The sequence below is a fragment of the Volvox carteri genome, assembly GCF_000143455.1.
Source record: "Volvox carteri f. nagariensis unplaced genomic scaffold VOLCAscaffold_102, whole genome shotgun sequence".
Classification (NCBI taxonomy): Eukaryota; Viridiplantae; Chlorophyta; class Chlorophyceae; order Chlamydomonadales; family Volvocaceae; genus Volvox; species Volvox carteri.
In genome coordinates, this window is record NW_003307645.1 from 136,908 (window position 1) to 151,938 (window position 15,031).

General features: G+C 59.7%; 2 protein-coding genes across 2 annotated transcripts; both read left to right on the forward strand.

Annotated features, from left to right (window-relative positions):
• The first annotated feature begins 938 nt into the window (after positions 1-938).
• VOLCADRAFT_121741 (uncharacterized protein) lies at positions 939-3,435 on the forward strand. Its single transcript, XM_002958655.1, has 5 exons — positions 939-1,112; positions 1,408-1,642; positions 1,963-2,094; positions 2,424-2,537; positions 2,739-3,435. The coding sequence occupies exons 1-5, from the start codon at positions 982-984 to the stop codon at positions 3,009-3,011; spliced, it is 885 nt and encodes a 294-aa protein (XP_002958701.1). The 5' UTR covers positions 939-981; the 3' UTR covers positions 3,012-3,435.
• Positions 3,436-3,775: 340 nt separating this feature from the next.
• Positions 3,776-10,912, forward strand: VOLCADRAFT_120027 (uncharacterized protein; the record flags this gene model as incomplete). Its single annotated transcript, XM_002958656.1, has 8 exons — positions 3,776-3,808; positions 3,872-3,949; positions 4,202-4,303; positions 4,662-4,781; positions 5,037-5,280; positions 6,009-6,987; positions 7,859-8,073; positions 8,472-10,912. 8 exons carry the CDS (start codon positions 3,776-3,778, stop codon positions 10,910-10,912), a joined length of 4,212 nt encoding a protein of 1,403 aa, XP_002958702.1.
• Between the last annotated feature and the right edge of the window lie 4,119 nt (positions 10,913-15,031).

Below are 15,031 nucleotides of genomic sequence, written 5' to 3' on the forward strand. Positions count from 1 at the left end.
GTGCTGGAAACCCTGGGTTCCGCAAAACAGATAGGGCACGTATCATGCACGCCTCTGACAATTGCTGATTTGCTTTTCGCATGACTCTTCATAAATTATTTCTTTCTATTGTATTCTGTGCTGTTCTGGGGCGATTTAAAGGAGGCACATTTGATGTCCTGATGCGCGCGTGAACTGAGCCAAGAGCACGCCGACCCCGCCCCATGGTTCTGCACCTGTGAAACACGACGTGTGACACGCTTGCATTGCTTGCCACGCCTTGTACCTACATTACTTCAGGGAGGGCCCAGTCGCCGACCCATGGGGCGATGGCCCGACGACGGCTCAGACGATCGCCGCTTTGGCGGCTGCGGAGGCGAAAGTCCCGGTCGTGGTCCTCGGCGCCCCAGCCCTGGCGGCCATTCTCTATCGCCGCCGCCGCGCCGCCGACCTACTTCTCGCTCTCGGTCGCCAGGCCCGGGAGCAGGCCGCTCGCCGCCGCCTCGGGGTCGCCCTCGCGGCGCCGGCGGCATGGGCAGTGGGCCTACGCGTCCCCGCATCGACTGGCGTTCCCGCTCCCGTTCTCGGACGCCTCGCTCACGTTCACACTCGCGATCGCCTTCCCGCGACTCTCGCTCGCCACCACCACGAGCCGGCGGCCGTCCCCGCGGCGGCGGCCCACCCTACCGGAGGGGGCCATCGTGGTCCCGCTCTCCTCGGCCGTATCGCGGCACGTCAAGATCTCGCTCGCCAGGGCGATCCGGGTCGCCGCCGCGGCGCGCTGGTTCTCGCGGTCCTGCTGATGGCGGTAGTGGTGGCGAGGGACGAACTAAGGAGGAGATTGCGGAGGAGCTGGCCCGGGCGGCGGAGCTGGCGCGCGCTGCGTCACAGCTGTCAGGCTTGGCGCTGCCGCTGCAAGCTGCCCTGGCGACGGCGGCGCCGAATCAGCAGCAGGTCTCCCGTCACGCGCGGCGCGTGTACGTGGGCGGCCTGCCGGCGGGCATGTCGGAGGTATCGCTGACGCAGCTGTTCAACAACGTCATGATGGCGGCAGGCGCCACGACGCAGCCAGGCGGGCCGGTGATATCGTGCTACATGAATAACGAGAAGCGCTTTGCATTCCTAGAGTTTAGGTGAGACGGAATTGCTGGAGGCGGACACAAAGGAACAGACTGGCGGAGTAAAGAGATCGGGGCGGGAACACGTTCAGGGGGCCGCACTTGTGTGTTGAGGAGGCCGGTCGGTTTGCTCGTCTACGCTTACTCGCATAGCCTCTAATCCTGTTTGCGGATGGGCGGGAACGGGAGAACGCTTGAATACGTATATGAGAGCGGGAACTTTTGGGAGATCGCCGCATTACCATCATGCATGTCATACCTCACCTCCCTCATCCCCCTCGCGCGTTCCTCCTTTCCTGCCCCTTTCCAGGTCTGTGGAAGAGACATCTAACGCCATGGCTTTTGACGGGTTGCAGTGCCAGGGTGAGACGCTCAAGGTGCGGCGGCCACATGATTACAATCCCGCTGCCGCCAAGCTGCTAGGTCCAACGGAGCCCTCCGCAAAGATTAACCTGGCATTGCTGGGTGTGGTCAACACGCTGGTGGAGGACGGACCCAACAAGGTGTTCGTGGGAGGCCTGCCGGGCTACCTGTCAGAGGAACAGGTGATTGGGCGGTGTGGTGTGGTGCAGGGATGATGGTGGGCGGTGGGCAGCGGCGGGTCACAGCCGGGCAGTGTACGTGTGAAGGGGTTTGAGATTTCGGAGGAAGGCGCAGGAGTGCGTGTACGTGTAAAGGTGTAACGAGCTTGAGAAGATCCCCGAGTCCTGCAGAGCTGGGAGCTTCGTTGTGCAAGGAATTTCTCAGCTCTTGTGGATGCGTTACAAACCCTTTCGAGTCCTCTCTTTGCTTTCGCCGTTCTTGAGCGCCCTTAAAACTCCCGCTCCTGCCTCCTTGCAACGGAACCGACCGCAATGGATCGCAGGTGCGTCAGATCCTACAGGCGTTTGGGCCCCTGCGTGCCTTTAACTTGGTGACCGACCGGGACACGGGTGCCTCCAAGGGCTACGGCTTCTGCGAGTACGCCGACCCCAATATCACAGATGTGGCCATCCAGGTGGGTGGGTGGGTGCGTGAGTCGGTGGAATTTCAAGGGACGGTGGCGGTGGGTTTGATGGGTTCGGAACACGTTAATGTCATGCACAGTTGGTTAGGGGATCGGTTGGAGAAGAATTTTTCCTTAAGGAAAAAAGCCTACAAAGTGGAGAGCTAAAGATGGTGATGAAGGCCGTTTTTGACGTCTCTGCTTTGCAATATGCACATCTAAAGCTTTTTCGTGTCCCTGGTCTGCTGGCCACGGCAACCAGAAGGCCAGAGAGGTCATGCGGGTTATAATGCGGTTTTCAATTGTAAGCCCGACGGCCTCGCCACTTGGGTGTGTCACAGGGGTTGTCAGCGCTCATCGTGGGCGGCAAGCCGCTTACTGTACGGCGCGCCAACACCGCCGGTGAAGCGTCCGCGACGTTACAGACTCTCATTCAACAGCAACAGGCAGCTCTGGTGGGCGCGCCGCCCGTCGCGGCTGCTACTGCTGCTGCTGCCGCCGTCGCAGCGCTAAACGCCGCAAATGCAGCGGCGGCGGCAGCCCATGCCAAGGCTGCAGCAGCAGCCGGTGGTGGCACTGCCGCCGCCGGTGGCGCGGCGGGGGCGACGCCGTCAGCCCACACTGTCGTACGGCTGTCCAATATGGTGTCCAGAGAGGATCTGGTGGATGACGGCGAGTACATGGACCTGATGGAGGACGTGACACAGGAGGTCGGCAAGTACGGCAAGCTGGTGGGGGTGGAAATACCGCGGCCACCCCCTGACGGTGGCCCCGACCCGCCTGGCGTGGGCTTTGTGTACCTGTGCTACGAGGACCCCCGCGGCGCTGAACGCGCGCAGGTGGCGCTGAATGGCCGGAAGTTTGGTGACAACCTGGCTGAGGCCACGTTTTATGACCGCTCGCGTTTCGACGCGAAGGACCTGTCTTGAAGGGCTTTCTGCCGGGCGGCCTCGGAGTGTGTGGGTCTTGGGTTAGGATATCTGGTGTATTGGGCCTCGTAGGTAAGGTGGCGGGCCTGAGAATGGCTCAGGGCAGGACGATTAGGTGATTGATAGGAGGGTCTATGCTCCTCCCCTCCTTTCACTCATGGGTGCAACTCGCACGGGCGGAATTCGCCGATGCAGATGAGGTCATGATTTACGGCGCTGCTTTGCTGGTGATTGCACGGGGCGCTAGGGATTGCGTCTAGGGATGAGCGCGTATCTTTGCCTAGGCAGGCGGGCAGCGGCGGGGATCATGGTGCTCTATGGCACAGAACTCAATTGCACAGAAAGGCGGTTGAAAAAAGGACGGTTGGGTACGACTACATACTTTGCTGTATCTACTTTTCGCTGTTTCATATGTAAACATCATAAAAATGTGATCTGGCCCGTGATTACACGTTGATTTAGATTACACATTGATTTCGCTTGGAAGCCTGACCGGAGACATGTTATATAGGCTAGTGCTTGTGCTGGCGCTTTCACATTTCTTTACTATTGGTGTCTTTCTACATGGTTTCCTTCTTACCCGTCTTGAGTTGCCGGATAAGAGTACATGCAGTGATCCGGAGCTGTCAGTTGGGGAAGATGGGCAAGCAGAGCCCCTTGGTAATGGGTGCTGGTCAGAATCTGTTTTCGACAGGGCAGTAGTTATTATTATTGATGCGCTCCGCTACGACTTCGTCTTTGGAAATGAGAATCGACAAGGACACATGCCCAAGCTTACGGGCCTGCTGTCAGACGCGGTACGCACAGTCTGGGCTGGGTTTGCATTGTAAGGCTTCTTGCAAATTTACAGTCTGCTACAGGGCGCAGCTGCGGTGGCCCTTAAGTTTATCGCGGACACCCCAACCATTACGATGAGCCGGCTCAAAGCTATCCTAACGGTGCGTCCCACTTCCCCAGCGGTCCAAGCCAGTTATATGCAATTACCCTTCCTCCTCTGCCTTAAACCTCGTGACTGCAGCCCCGCTGCCGCCGCCAATCCTTGTCCTGACCTCTCGCCCACTTCCCCCAACCTATACTCGAATCCCAACCAGCGCCCAAACCACTTCTTCCCCACTCCCTCAAGCCTCACACAACGCAACCTCCGAACCACACACACACTCATTTCCCGGACACCTCAAAATTCTCCACAGGGCGGCCTGCCCACCTTCCTGGACATTGGTCAAAGCTTCTCGGCAGCTGCTCTCGGCGAGGATAACCTCCTGGCGCAGATGCGGGCCCGAGGGATGCGCGTGGTATGTCTGTCACGCACTCTGTCCGTCCGTTCCCCTTTCCGCCTGTCCAGACGTCACGTATGGTGACATCGCCATCGGGACATGCTGCTCGCCGCTCACTGTTCCTGCTATGTTCCTGCGGTTGCCGCTGCAGCTATTGCGGTTGCTGATTCTTTTCTTTGTTACCGCTGGTTAAAACATTGGACGGCAGCCGTACACAGCGACGGGTCGTACGCTCGCCTGACCCAACCCCGACCTGGACCACTATCGTCCGCATTTGGGGCGCGAATCAATTCTCGCCATGCGTACTCTCCCATCCACTCCCTGCTTTCCATCAAACCCCTGCCAAACCGCCTCCCCCTTCTTCCCCGTCGCCCAGGTGGTCATTGGCGACGACACGTGGGCCCAGCTTGCTCCGCCCGACCACTACACTGCCTGTCACCCCTATCCTGCCTTCGATGTGCGCGACCTACACACCGTAGATGATGGCGTGTGGCATGTGAGTTTGGATGTACGGATGTACGGATGGGTGCATGTTGCGTGTGTGTTTTGGATGGGTTTAGGGGAACCGGGAGCTCTCACCCGCAGACACCACCTCCATCTCGCCCCCCCCAGGTAACCTCCTGCCCTCCCACCTCCCATTAGCTCCTCCCCGCGCGGGGGGTGGGGGGGTTCCAGCCCCGTGTCTGTGTTTTCCTATCTCGAACTCCGATGACTCACCCACTCGCACCTATTTTTTCCTTCCCCGCTGCAGCACCTGCTCCCATATCTGCGCCACGCCACAGCCTGCTCGGGTAACTGCACCGCCGTTACTGGTGGTGGTGCCGCTGCTGCTGCTACCGCCGCCGTGGAAACTGCTTCTGCTGCCGCCGTGGATTGGGACGTGCTGGTGGCGCATTACCTAGGCGTGGACCATGCGGGGCACACGTACGGCGGGGCCAGCAAGGAGATGTACGACAAGTTACGGCAGATGGACGAGCAGGTCGCAACAGTTGCTGGTGGGAAAAGGGCCCCGCGCGGGCGCTGGGAGGTGCGGGGGCTGCGGCGTCTTTCAGCGCATGGGGGTTCCCAACACACGGCGGCATATCCACACCGTGCACACATTTCAGGGGGGAACCGCTGGGGAACACGCGGGCCGGCGGGTGCATTCCTTTCCGCATACACCCAGTGGGAACACACTCATGCAGGACCAGGTGATTGGTTCAGATGAACTCCGGCATTCGGCGCCAATCACACGCTGTGTTTTCTTGCGAGGCTCTTAGATCACATGTGTACACACGCGTCGCCAAAACACACACACACACACATACACACATTTCCCGTTCCGTCCTGCTCTCTGACCTGTCATTTCCATCCCCGGGCCAGTGGCCTAACCGACGCTTCTCATCCCTCTTCGCCTCCCCTCCCCTCCCCGCCGGGGGCGGCGCGGACTTCCCGGCAGAGGAGCTGTTGGCGGCAGCTGGCGACGACTCCACGGGCGACGCCGCCGCCGCGGCGCCGTACAGTCGTACACTGCTGTTAGTTCTCGGAGATCATGGCCAAACGATGAGCGGCGAGTGCTGCACGTTTCCATGCAGGGGGATGCTATTTCCTTGTTGTGCAAATAGCTTCTTGTCCTTTCTGTCCCCCATAGTTAAGTGCACCGCCTCTTAATCAACTCAGCCACCGTATCTCAAAACGCCGCCGTCATGCCAAAACGCGGGGCCCCCCCGCCGCACATCGCCAGGTGATCACGGTGGCGGCTCGGATGCTGAGCGGGAAAGCGTGCTGTTGGCGTTCAATATGGGCCGCTGGAAGAGGGCAAGGCAGGTTGCTGCGGCCGCAGCCTCCGGAACCGGGGACGGCAGGGGAAAAGGCGGGACCCCTGCCGCTGACATCACAGCAGCGGCGGCGGCGGCTGCGGCGGCCAATTCGGCGGCGCCTGAGGCCATATCGCAGATAGATTTGACACCCACGCTGGCGCTGCTGCTCGGCCTCCCCGTACCGTACGGCAACCTGGGCCGGGTGAACCGACGGCTGTGGGATATGGCCCACGGGGAGGGGCGCGGTCGAGCAGATGGTGGCGGCGGCGGTGCTGCCGCCGCCGCCGCCGCTGCCGACACCTGTTGCCGGGGCGTCATCACTCCGGACGCCACTGCAGCCACTGCGGCCGTCTCCACGGCGGGGCACTCGCCGCCGTCACCTGCGCCCAGTGGGCAAGGTGGCGCCAGGAGGAGCTACCTAGCAGCGCTGCGGGCCAACGCCGTACAGGTGGGCCGCTACTTGGCGTCGTACGCCGCTAAGGCCGGGCTGCCCTCGGGTGGGCTGGGGCACTGCACTCGGCTGCTCCGTGAAGCGCATGCGGCGTTCCGTCGGCTGCACCGTTGCGGCGGCAGTAGTAGCGGTGGCGGCCGCTGTTGCAGCTGCAGCGGCAGTGGCAATAGCAGCTCGGAGGGTGACGTCATCGTCGGGAACAGCGGTCGCGGGAGAGACACCGCCGTCGGCGCTAATGCAGGCGACGACAGCGGCGATAACATCGGCAGCGGCGGCGGCGGGGAGGATCCTGTGGCGGATGAGGACACCGTGGCGTCTCTGTACGAGGCGTTTCTAGAAGCAGCAGCGTCGCTGGCGCGGCTCAAGTTCACTCGCTTCCGCCTGGGCTCCATGGCATTGGGTTGCGGACTGGCCCTGGGCTGCGTGTGTCTCCACGTTTGGCTGCTGGCCAGGTGCGCAGCCGCCGGCAGGTTCGGGTGACGTGATGGTCTCCAGCACACAGAGGGAACACCCGCCCAACACCCACGCCACTACTGCAATTAGCGGTTTAAGGTCCTGGGTTCGATTCCTGGGGAGACCCCCGAATTAGTCGGGAGCGCGAGATTATGGCTAGCTGCTGAGATGTGGAGTTGAGGTCACAGTTGATGGACCAGATTCGCACGCTGGATTGGTGGCGATTGCCGAACCCTCCGTCTCTTCGGGTGTTCGGGTGAATGGATGAGGAAGGGTCCCCGAAGGCTGGATCCGCCGCCTTGGACTTACGGTTCGTATGGCGAAGTACAGTGTGGTAGTGGTGGATGGTGCTATAAGGTGATAAATGATATAGAACTGACAATGTGATAAAGCGGCCCAGAAGCTTCCCACTCTGTAACATTACATTACATTACATTACATTACATTACATTACTACTGCAAGCATACCGGGACATACTAGGAGTGGTTTCTTCGCCGAATGAGTAAAAAGTACTCTCAAGCGCGACGTCACCCCAGCGCTACCCCCTTCTCACCGGGGCTCATTAGCTCGCGCATTAAGGCACATGAGATATGTACCTCATTCGGTGCCAGATTAGGCAATACGCAACAGCGGTAAAAGCGCATAGAGGAGAGGCAGACTTGAGGGCTCCGGTAGCTTGGGTTCCGGTTTCATCCTCTGGCGACAGAGCATCAACGGGCTTGGGAGTGAATCCGGATGCCGTACAGGCATCTTAACGTCTCCTGGGGTCGTCTGTGAGCTGTATCATGATGTATGTACGACCTGTGGGTCGGATTTGGATGCGTGCACGCCGGCATGTTCGTGCGATGCGCTGTTGCGCCCCCCCGCAGGCTGTGTGGGTGCGAGATGGAGTTGTTGCTGGACCCGCTGGGTGGCGGCGCCGCGGCGGCGGCGTTCGTCCATGCGCTGGGGCTGTTCAGCGCCAATTGGATTCAAGGCGAGGGCCGGATCCAATGCTACAGCCTGGCGGCGGCAGCGCTAGCGCTGTGGGTCCTTGCAGCATTCCGAAAAGACGACGACGATGACAAAGGTGGTGAGGGCGGAGGTGAGGAGGGTGACGGAGGCGATGTCCAGTAGGGGAGCAGTGCAGCGCGTGTGGAGGACACAGTTCTGTTTAGCGGCGGCGGCCGCGATTTTGCTGATATTCATATTCATAATCGGTGCCATTGCGTATGGGCTCTGGCGCCGTCAGAGGAGATAGCCGCTGCGGCAACAGCGTCATCAGCCCCGGTGGTAGGGACGGGGAAGGCGGAGGCTGTAGCAGCAGCTGTAGCGGCGGCGGCGGCGGCCACGGTGGTGACCACACCTGCGTCCGCCCGGCTTGCTGCGGGTTAGAAGGGAGGAACAGGACGTTCTTTCCGGTTGCTGCTGCAGCTGCAGCTGTTGCTACTGCTACTGCTAGTGCTAGTGATGTCGCCGCTACCGCTTCTTGTGCTGTTACAGGGCCGGCGGTGGCGGCGGTGGCGGCCGCGTCTTTGTCGCAATGCCACCGTGCTGTACGGCAGGAATCTGGAGGATGCGGCTGCCGGGATCATCGTGATTCGTCGCGGCATCCTAATCATCAAGGGACTCTGCGGCCCCAGCCTAGGCCTCCTCGACAGCAGAGGCGGCAGCAGCAGTTATTCGTTCGGCCCTCCTGGAGCTACGTGGAGCTACGGCGTCGGGCTCGACTGGGCGGCTTGGTAGCTGTAGCACTAGCATGCAATCTGGGGCTGCAGCGCTACAGCCTCATCGACCGATGGGGTAGCGATCCGCATGACAAGCGACAGCTGGCGGCGGCGGGCGTGGCTGTAGCGGCGGCGGCGACAACGACAATCCCGCAGGCCGCTGCTGGCGGCGCGGGAGCTGTGGTGAACCCGTTGGCCGCGGTGCCTCCGCGGGCGCTACTGCTAGCGGCGCTCGAGACGCTGGTGCCGTTAGGGCTACTGCCTGCGCTGCTTGCGGTGCTGCGGCCGCAGAAGCCGATGCCAGTCCTAGCTGCTGACGCTTTGGTACGGCATCAGCGGCGGCGCCGGCAGCAGCAATTTCAAGGCGGCTGGCGAGGGCTGCAGTGGAAGCTGCTGGGAGTGGCGCCGTTCCAGCTGGCGGCGGCGCTGTGGGTCGTACAGCTGACGGGCGCAGGCGACCTGTCCTTGCGTGCCATGGCGGCGGGGCCGTTGGTAGCGGCGCTTCTTGCGCCCGCACGCGGACTCCTCCGAATAACAATTTCACCGCTGCTGACGGTGCTGTACGGCATGGGTGGGTCGGCGCTGTTTGGGACGTTGCGGACCGTGGCACGATGGCCTGCAGCAGCCCTGCTATGGGAGGGAGCTGTAGCGGTCTGTGAGCTGCCGTTGCGGCTTCTGCTGCCCCGTCTCGTGTATGGTCTGGCATGCCTGGGAGCCCTGCAGATGCCACTGCTGGCGGCGGCGTGGCTAGGGGCGGCGGAATCGCGCTGGCGGCGACCGGGGCAGTGGCGGCGGGGGACGGTCGGATGCGGGTGCGCTGTGGTGCCCTCAGCCGTGGCGGCCGCAGCCGTCGCGGATGGAGGGATCGACGTGTTGTACAGGGGTTCGTACAGTCGCGACGGCGGAGACAAGACGATGGCGTGCTCGCGGAAGGGAAGTACGGCCGGCCCCAGCAGTACGGCGGTCGTGCTCGACGCCGTGTGTACGGCAATCAGCGGCTTCACGGCTGTTGTGTCGCTGCTGTTGGGTCAACGGGGTCCCGTCATTATGTTGTTGCTCTGGGCACATGCGCTGAGCCTCTTTGGCCTGCTGCTGGTAGCAGGACGGCCCCGCCGATGCCGAGTACGGCAAGACACCGGTACGGCAGCGCCGGCGGCGGCGGCAGCAACGCCAGCAGGGCCAGCAGCGGCAGGTTTGGAGGCTGCGGCTGGCGCTTTACTGGCAGCGCTGGGCACGCATGCCTTCTTCCTCACCGGGCACTTTTGCGAATTCTCCGGTCTGCAATACGACTCACCCTTTGTGGGATTCGATCACATGACCTGGTTCGCGACGCCGCTGTTATTCTGGCTGAATTCGTTTGGCGGCCTCATGTTGCCCGCCCTTTCGCTCCCGCTCGTGGCAGTGGCGGTCGCCGCCGCGGAGGCGCCATCATCTGCCGCCAGACGTTCGCCGCCACACCCAGGCCATGCCCGGGATCACTCGCTGCATAGCCCCCGTCACCACCACCAGGATTACAGCCAAGGTCACGTAAACACCTGCGACGGAGGTAATGCCGATGCCGACCAATCGCAATACACAGCCTCGCGGCCACTGATTGCATCAGGCAGTGCGCAGGCGCTGCACCAACCAGATTCCTCATTGCCACCACGAACCCGGACCCTGCGCCCGACTCCGGACACCTCACCGTCGCGTCCGCTTCAGCCGCCGCAGGTACAGCCGCAACAATCGCAGCAGCACCGACTGCTCCAGCAGCAGCAGCAACAGCAACAGGCGCCACGCGACTGCGGCGGTGAAGTCCAGGCAGGGGCAAAAGATTCCGACCCGGACTGCTCCATCCTCCGTCGAGCTGCGTGCGGCAACGCTGACCCGCCCCACTGTCCGGGGCCTGGTGGTGGTGGCTATCACGGCCTTGGCGGCGGTGGCGGCGGCAAAGCCGGTCATGGCGAAGCGCTGGCCGGGCGTCGGGATGGTGGCGGCGGTGGTGTGGTGGTGTTGGTGGCGCTCTCCTTTTGGCGCTCGCTTGCTCTGTGTACGGCAGTTATGAACGCGGCCCTTCAGCGGCACCATGTGGTGGTGTGGGCGCTTTTCGCACCCAAGCTCGTGTTTGAAGTGGGCTTCACGGCAGCTACGTACGTGACTCTGTTGGCGGCGGCAGCGCCCCTAGCAGCTGTGATGGTGGAGGCGGAGGCGGCGCCGGACAAGGATGAGGGTTCCTGATCGTACTCAGGGCTGACGGTATATGTGTATTGCCCATGTGTTATTCTTAAAGGGTGCTGTACAATGCCGTGTGTACAATGCCGTGTGGTTCATTGGTTGGTGGGACTAACGAGCCCTGGGCACGAGACGTGAGGGGGTGGGGAGCGAGGGGGTGGAGACCTGCGCCGCTGTGGGTCGGGTTGAGTTGGGTTGGGTTAGGGGGCCTACGTCAGTGCACAAGCGTGGCATGGTACGGGCATTGGCGTCAAGGGGCAATACCGCAGAAGAGAGCAGCGGGAAAGCCAGGCAAATCGATGGTGTAGTGTGTAAGGGGATGGGATTTCATCACGGTAGAGGTGGGTACCTGGAGGCTGATGTACTGCTTCATGACGAGCTATACCATGTTGTGACTTCATCGGTGGATCGATGGTGATGTGGATTGACCCACGAGTACGATCAGGGTCCATTGTAAGCATTGCAAACTGCGGAGCATGCCTGCATGTGAGGTTTCCCATGACGTGACGTGACGTGACGTGACGTGACATGGCGCCATCGGCCGAAGAAAGGGAAATGCCGCTGAAATGGCGACCCACCGTGTACGGAATTTGCGACACATCCAGGTGAGCTGGCGCAGCCAAGTAGTTGGGTGCCCAGCTTCCGACGAGAGGCAACGAAGATATCGGACGATAACGAAAGGTCTAGGAGAGGGGGACTGAAGTCGCTGCCCCCAATGTGCCCCACAGTGAATGCGCCTGCTGCTGCTGTTGATAGTACTAATGATGATGATGGTGATGATGATGGTGACGATGATGACGTGCAGGAAACGGTGTTTGTTCTGCTGTTGGCAGAATCTACCCACACGCCTGCTGGCTGACCGTTTCTCTCCTGCCCGCTGCTCTCCGTCCAACCTTCGACGGACCCAAACACCCAAACACACTTACGTACATCCATACATCGTCAACAATTCCCACCAGCGGTGGTGGCTTGACGATGAGTGGAGAGAGATTGAGCGAGGGAGAGATCCATGCCGCTGTCATGGATAGTAAGTATATGGTGTGGACATGCTTCACGGAGGTATGCCCCTACTTGCCGTGCACTGATCTACAGCTCGCTCGACATCCATTCCATTAGCCGCCGCCACCAGCGGGATCGAGCATTTTACCATCACCTTCTACATTATTTACCTGCTGCACCTGCCTGCGCTATCCCATGGTTTGGGGAAGAGGGGCGGAGATTTCCGGGGCATTTCTGACCCACCATCACCAGACGGAACTTTGCATACCAGCCTCGTCTAGGGGTGATCGTTTAGGTGATATGTAAAAAGGCATACTTACCTGGCCCGCTTCTCGAGGTGGTCAACATGGCCTCGGTTGTATGATCGGTCTTCGCCTTGCACTGTGCGAGGGCCTTTCGTAGTCGGCCCTTCGGGTGTCCGGCAGGGCTAAATTTTTGAAAGGCTGAGGATCCGCGCAACGCGCGACCTCGGCGCCTACCCTCATTTATCGAGACAAGAGTTGAGACTAGGTTTCTCCCTTAGTTATGATTTGCCCAAGTGGATAATTGTGCCTGCACCTAGGTCCAGATGACCGGCCGTCTTCAAACAAGCCGCACATGGCCTTGGGGACCGAGAGCGGCCAGCACTCAAACAAGCAACCCTTACAATCAACCAAGCAACTATAGACGTGAAAAAACGAGAAGTACAGCAGCAGCGTGCCTCCGCTTAGCAATTGGACGTATACTGCACAGCACAGCTCAAACGCCCCGGTAGGCTGTGCAGGTCAGAACTCGTCAACGGTTGGGTGCCCAACGCGACGGCCTTCAACGCCGGGCAGGAGGCATAAATGAGGATACGACGCAGTGCCGATAGGTAGTAAGATTACTATACTGTAAATGTTGAGAGGGGAGTGCTGTCACCCACCGCCGGGTACGCATTTTGCCTACATTACCGCGCTTAGCTCCCCAGGACACTGCCATATTTTGCCCATTTCTTCACCGCCGCCTACAAATCATGGAAATTACTGAGGCCGTAGTACAATCAGCAATCTTCAATCCCTGTTCTTGGTTTTGCTAGATTGTTACGGTCATAGGGCTTAGTGGTTCGTGACAGAGCTTCATCTAGACCATCAGGGCCCCAGGCCTATCGGAATGAACTTGCACGTCATGCACCTCATCCGTTGGTCCAGGGGCCACAACTTACGCTTATTATTTAGCCTGGCTAATAAGCTGAACATAACTCCCCTCCTGGCCTCGGTGAGGATGGTTCGGCATGTGGAGAAATGTTATCTTAGCCTAGGTACCAGGCGCCCCACACAACAGGGATGGCCTCTCCCTACCAACCCCAGGCCCGCACTATCTGAATGACGGTATAGCTTCTGGAAGGGTACGGCAACACCCCACCCTCAACCCCACCCGTCACCCCCACGTCAACATTCCTCTCTACGCCACATCCGGGAATACCGAAAGCCGAACCACTGAACACCCTCAGCTACCCCAGCCACCCAGTTGCACTACAACACGACACAACACGGCTGTTTGTCCGCTTTGTATTAGGAGCCACCGGTTGCTGGATTCATCTGTCGGCATGTGCAGCTGGCATGTGCAATCACCCTCATCATGTATCCTTGCCGCCCATCATCACCGCCAAGCCGCCTCTACACCCGCCAGGCTCATCGGGTTGGCCAATGGGTTCCCAGATATCGATACAAAGAAGGGGTCATCAAATAACCGGACGTCTATTACATTTGCATAAACAGCTGCCCCGCAAGGCGGACCTGGTAGCCCCTTGAATTATTGCAGGTACTCACACACGGGGGGGTGGGGTTGGTCACCAGGTGGCAGTGTTACATGGGACACTATCGACAGTGGTATCCAGGGTGGTGATGGTGCGTGGTGATGATGGTCGAGAAGATGGTCTCAATGGTGAAACATTGGCCACACCAAAATGCAGCGCGGTAAGGTAACTGAATGAACATGTTTGGGCCCATGCCGTGTCGCATCATATAATCGTAGCCCGACAAAGTATGTGCGCACGGGAGACTCCTCGCCCAGCATTCACCCGAATTAGATATACGTCGCTATCCAGATAGATCCGGACTCCCCCCGGACCTGGAGCAGCTTCCTAGGCTTCCCTCTGCCAGCGCCTTCAGAAGCCTATTCAACAGCCAGCTACTGAAAGTCCTCACCTTGCTGAATATGTAATGTAATGTAATGTAATGTTACAGAGTGGGAGGCTTCTGGGCCGCTTTATCACATTGTCAGTTCTACGATTTGTCATCTTATAGCACCGTCCACCACTACCACACTATACTTCGCCATACGAACTGTAAGTCCAAGGCGGCGGGTCCAGCCATCTAGGACCCCTCCTCATCCATTCACCCGAACAACCGAAGAGACGGAGGATTCGGCAATCGCCACCAATCTAGCGTGCGAATCTGGTCCATCAACTGCGACCTCAACTCCACATCTCAGCAGCTAGCCATAATCTCGCGCTCCCGACTAATTCGGCGGTCTCCCCAAGAATCGAACCCAGAACCTTAAACCGCGAATCGCAGTAGTGTCAACCCAGACCAGACCTGCTGAATATGTGTAATGTAGTGTTATTACAGAGTGGGAGGCTTCTGGGCCACCTGAACACAATGTCATTTCTACGATTTATCACACCATACAGCGCCATCCACCATTACCACACTGTACTACGCCATATGAACTGCAAGTCCAAGGCGGTTAATCCTGTTCATCCTGCCTTCTAGGATCGCCCGTCATCCAGTCACCTGAACATCCGCAGGGACAGAGGGTTCAGGAATCGCCACCAATCCAGCATGTTAATCTCGGTCCGTCAACTGTGACCTCAACTCTACATCTCAACAGCTAGCTGTATTCTCACACTCCCGACAATCTCTAAGGTCTATCAGACTTGCTAAGCATATCTCAGTAGCAACCCCTCGCCACTGCCACCATTCGGATCCAAATTCCACATTTTGAATATGTATCTACCTGCTTACCATTCCACGAGTTTAGAGGATGCGGGAGTACTGGCCACATACGTACAGCCACCTTGGACCCACCATCGCCAAACAGACTTATGACTGATTGACTTGCTTGGGTTAGTCCCGACGCCACTTCGTGATAAGGCATACTTAC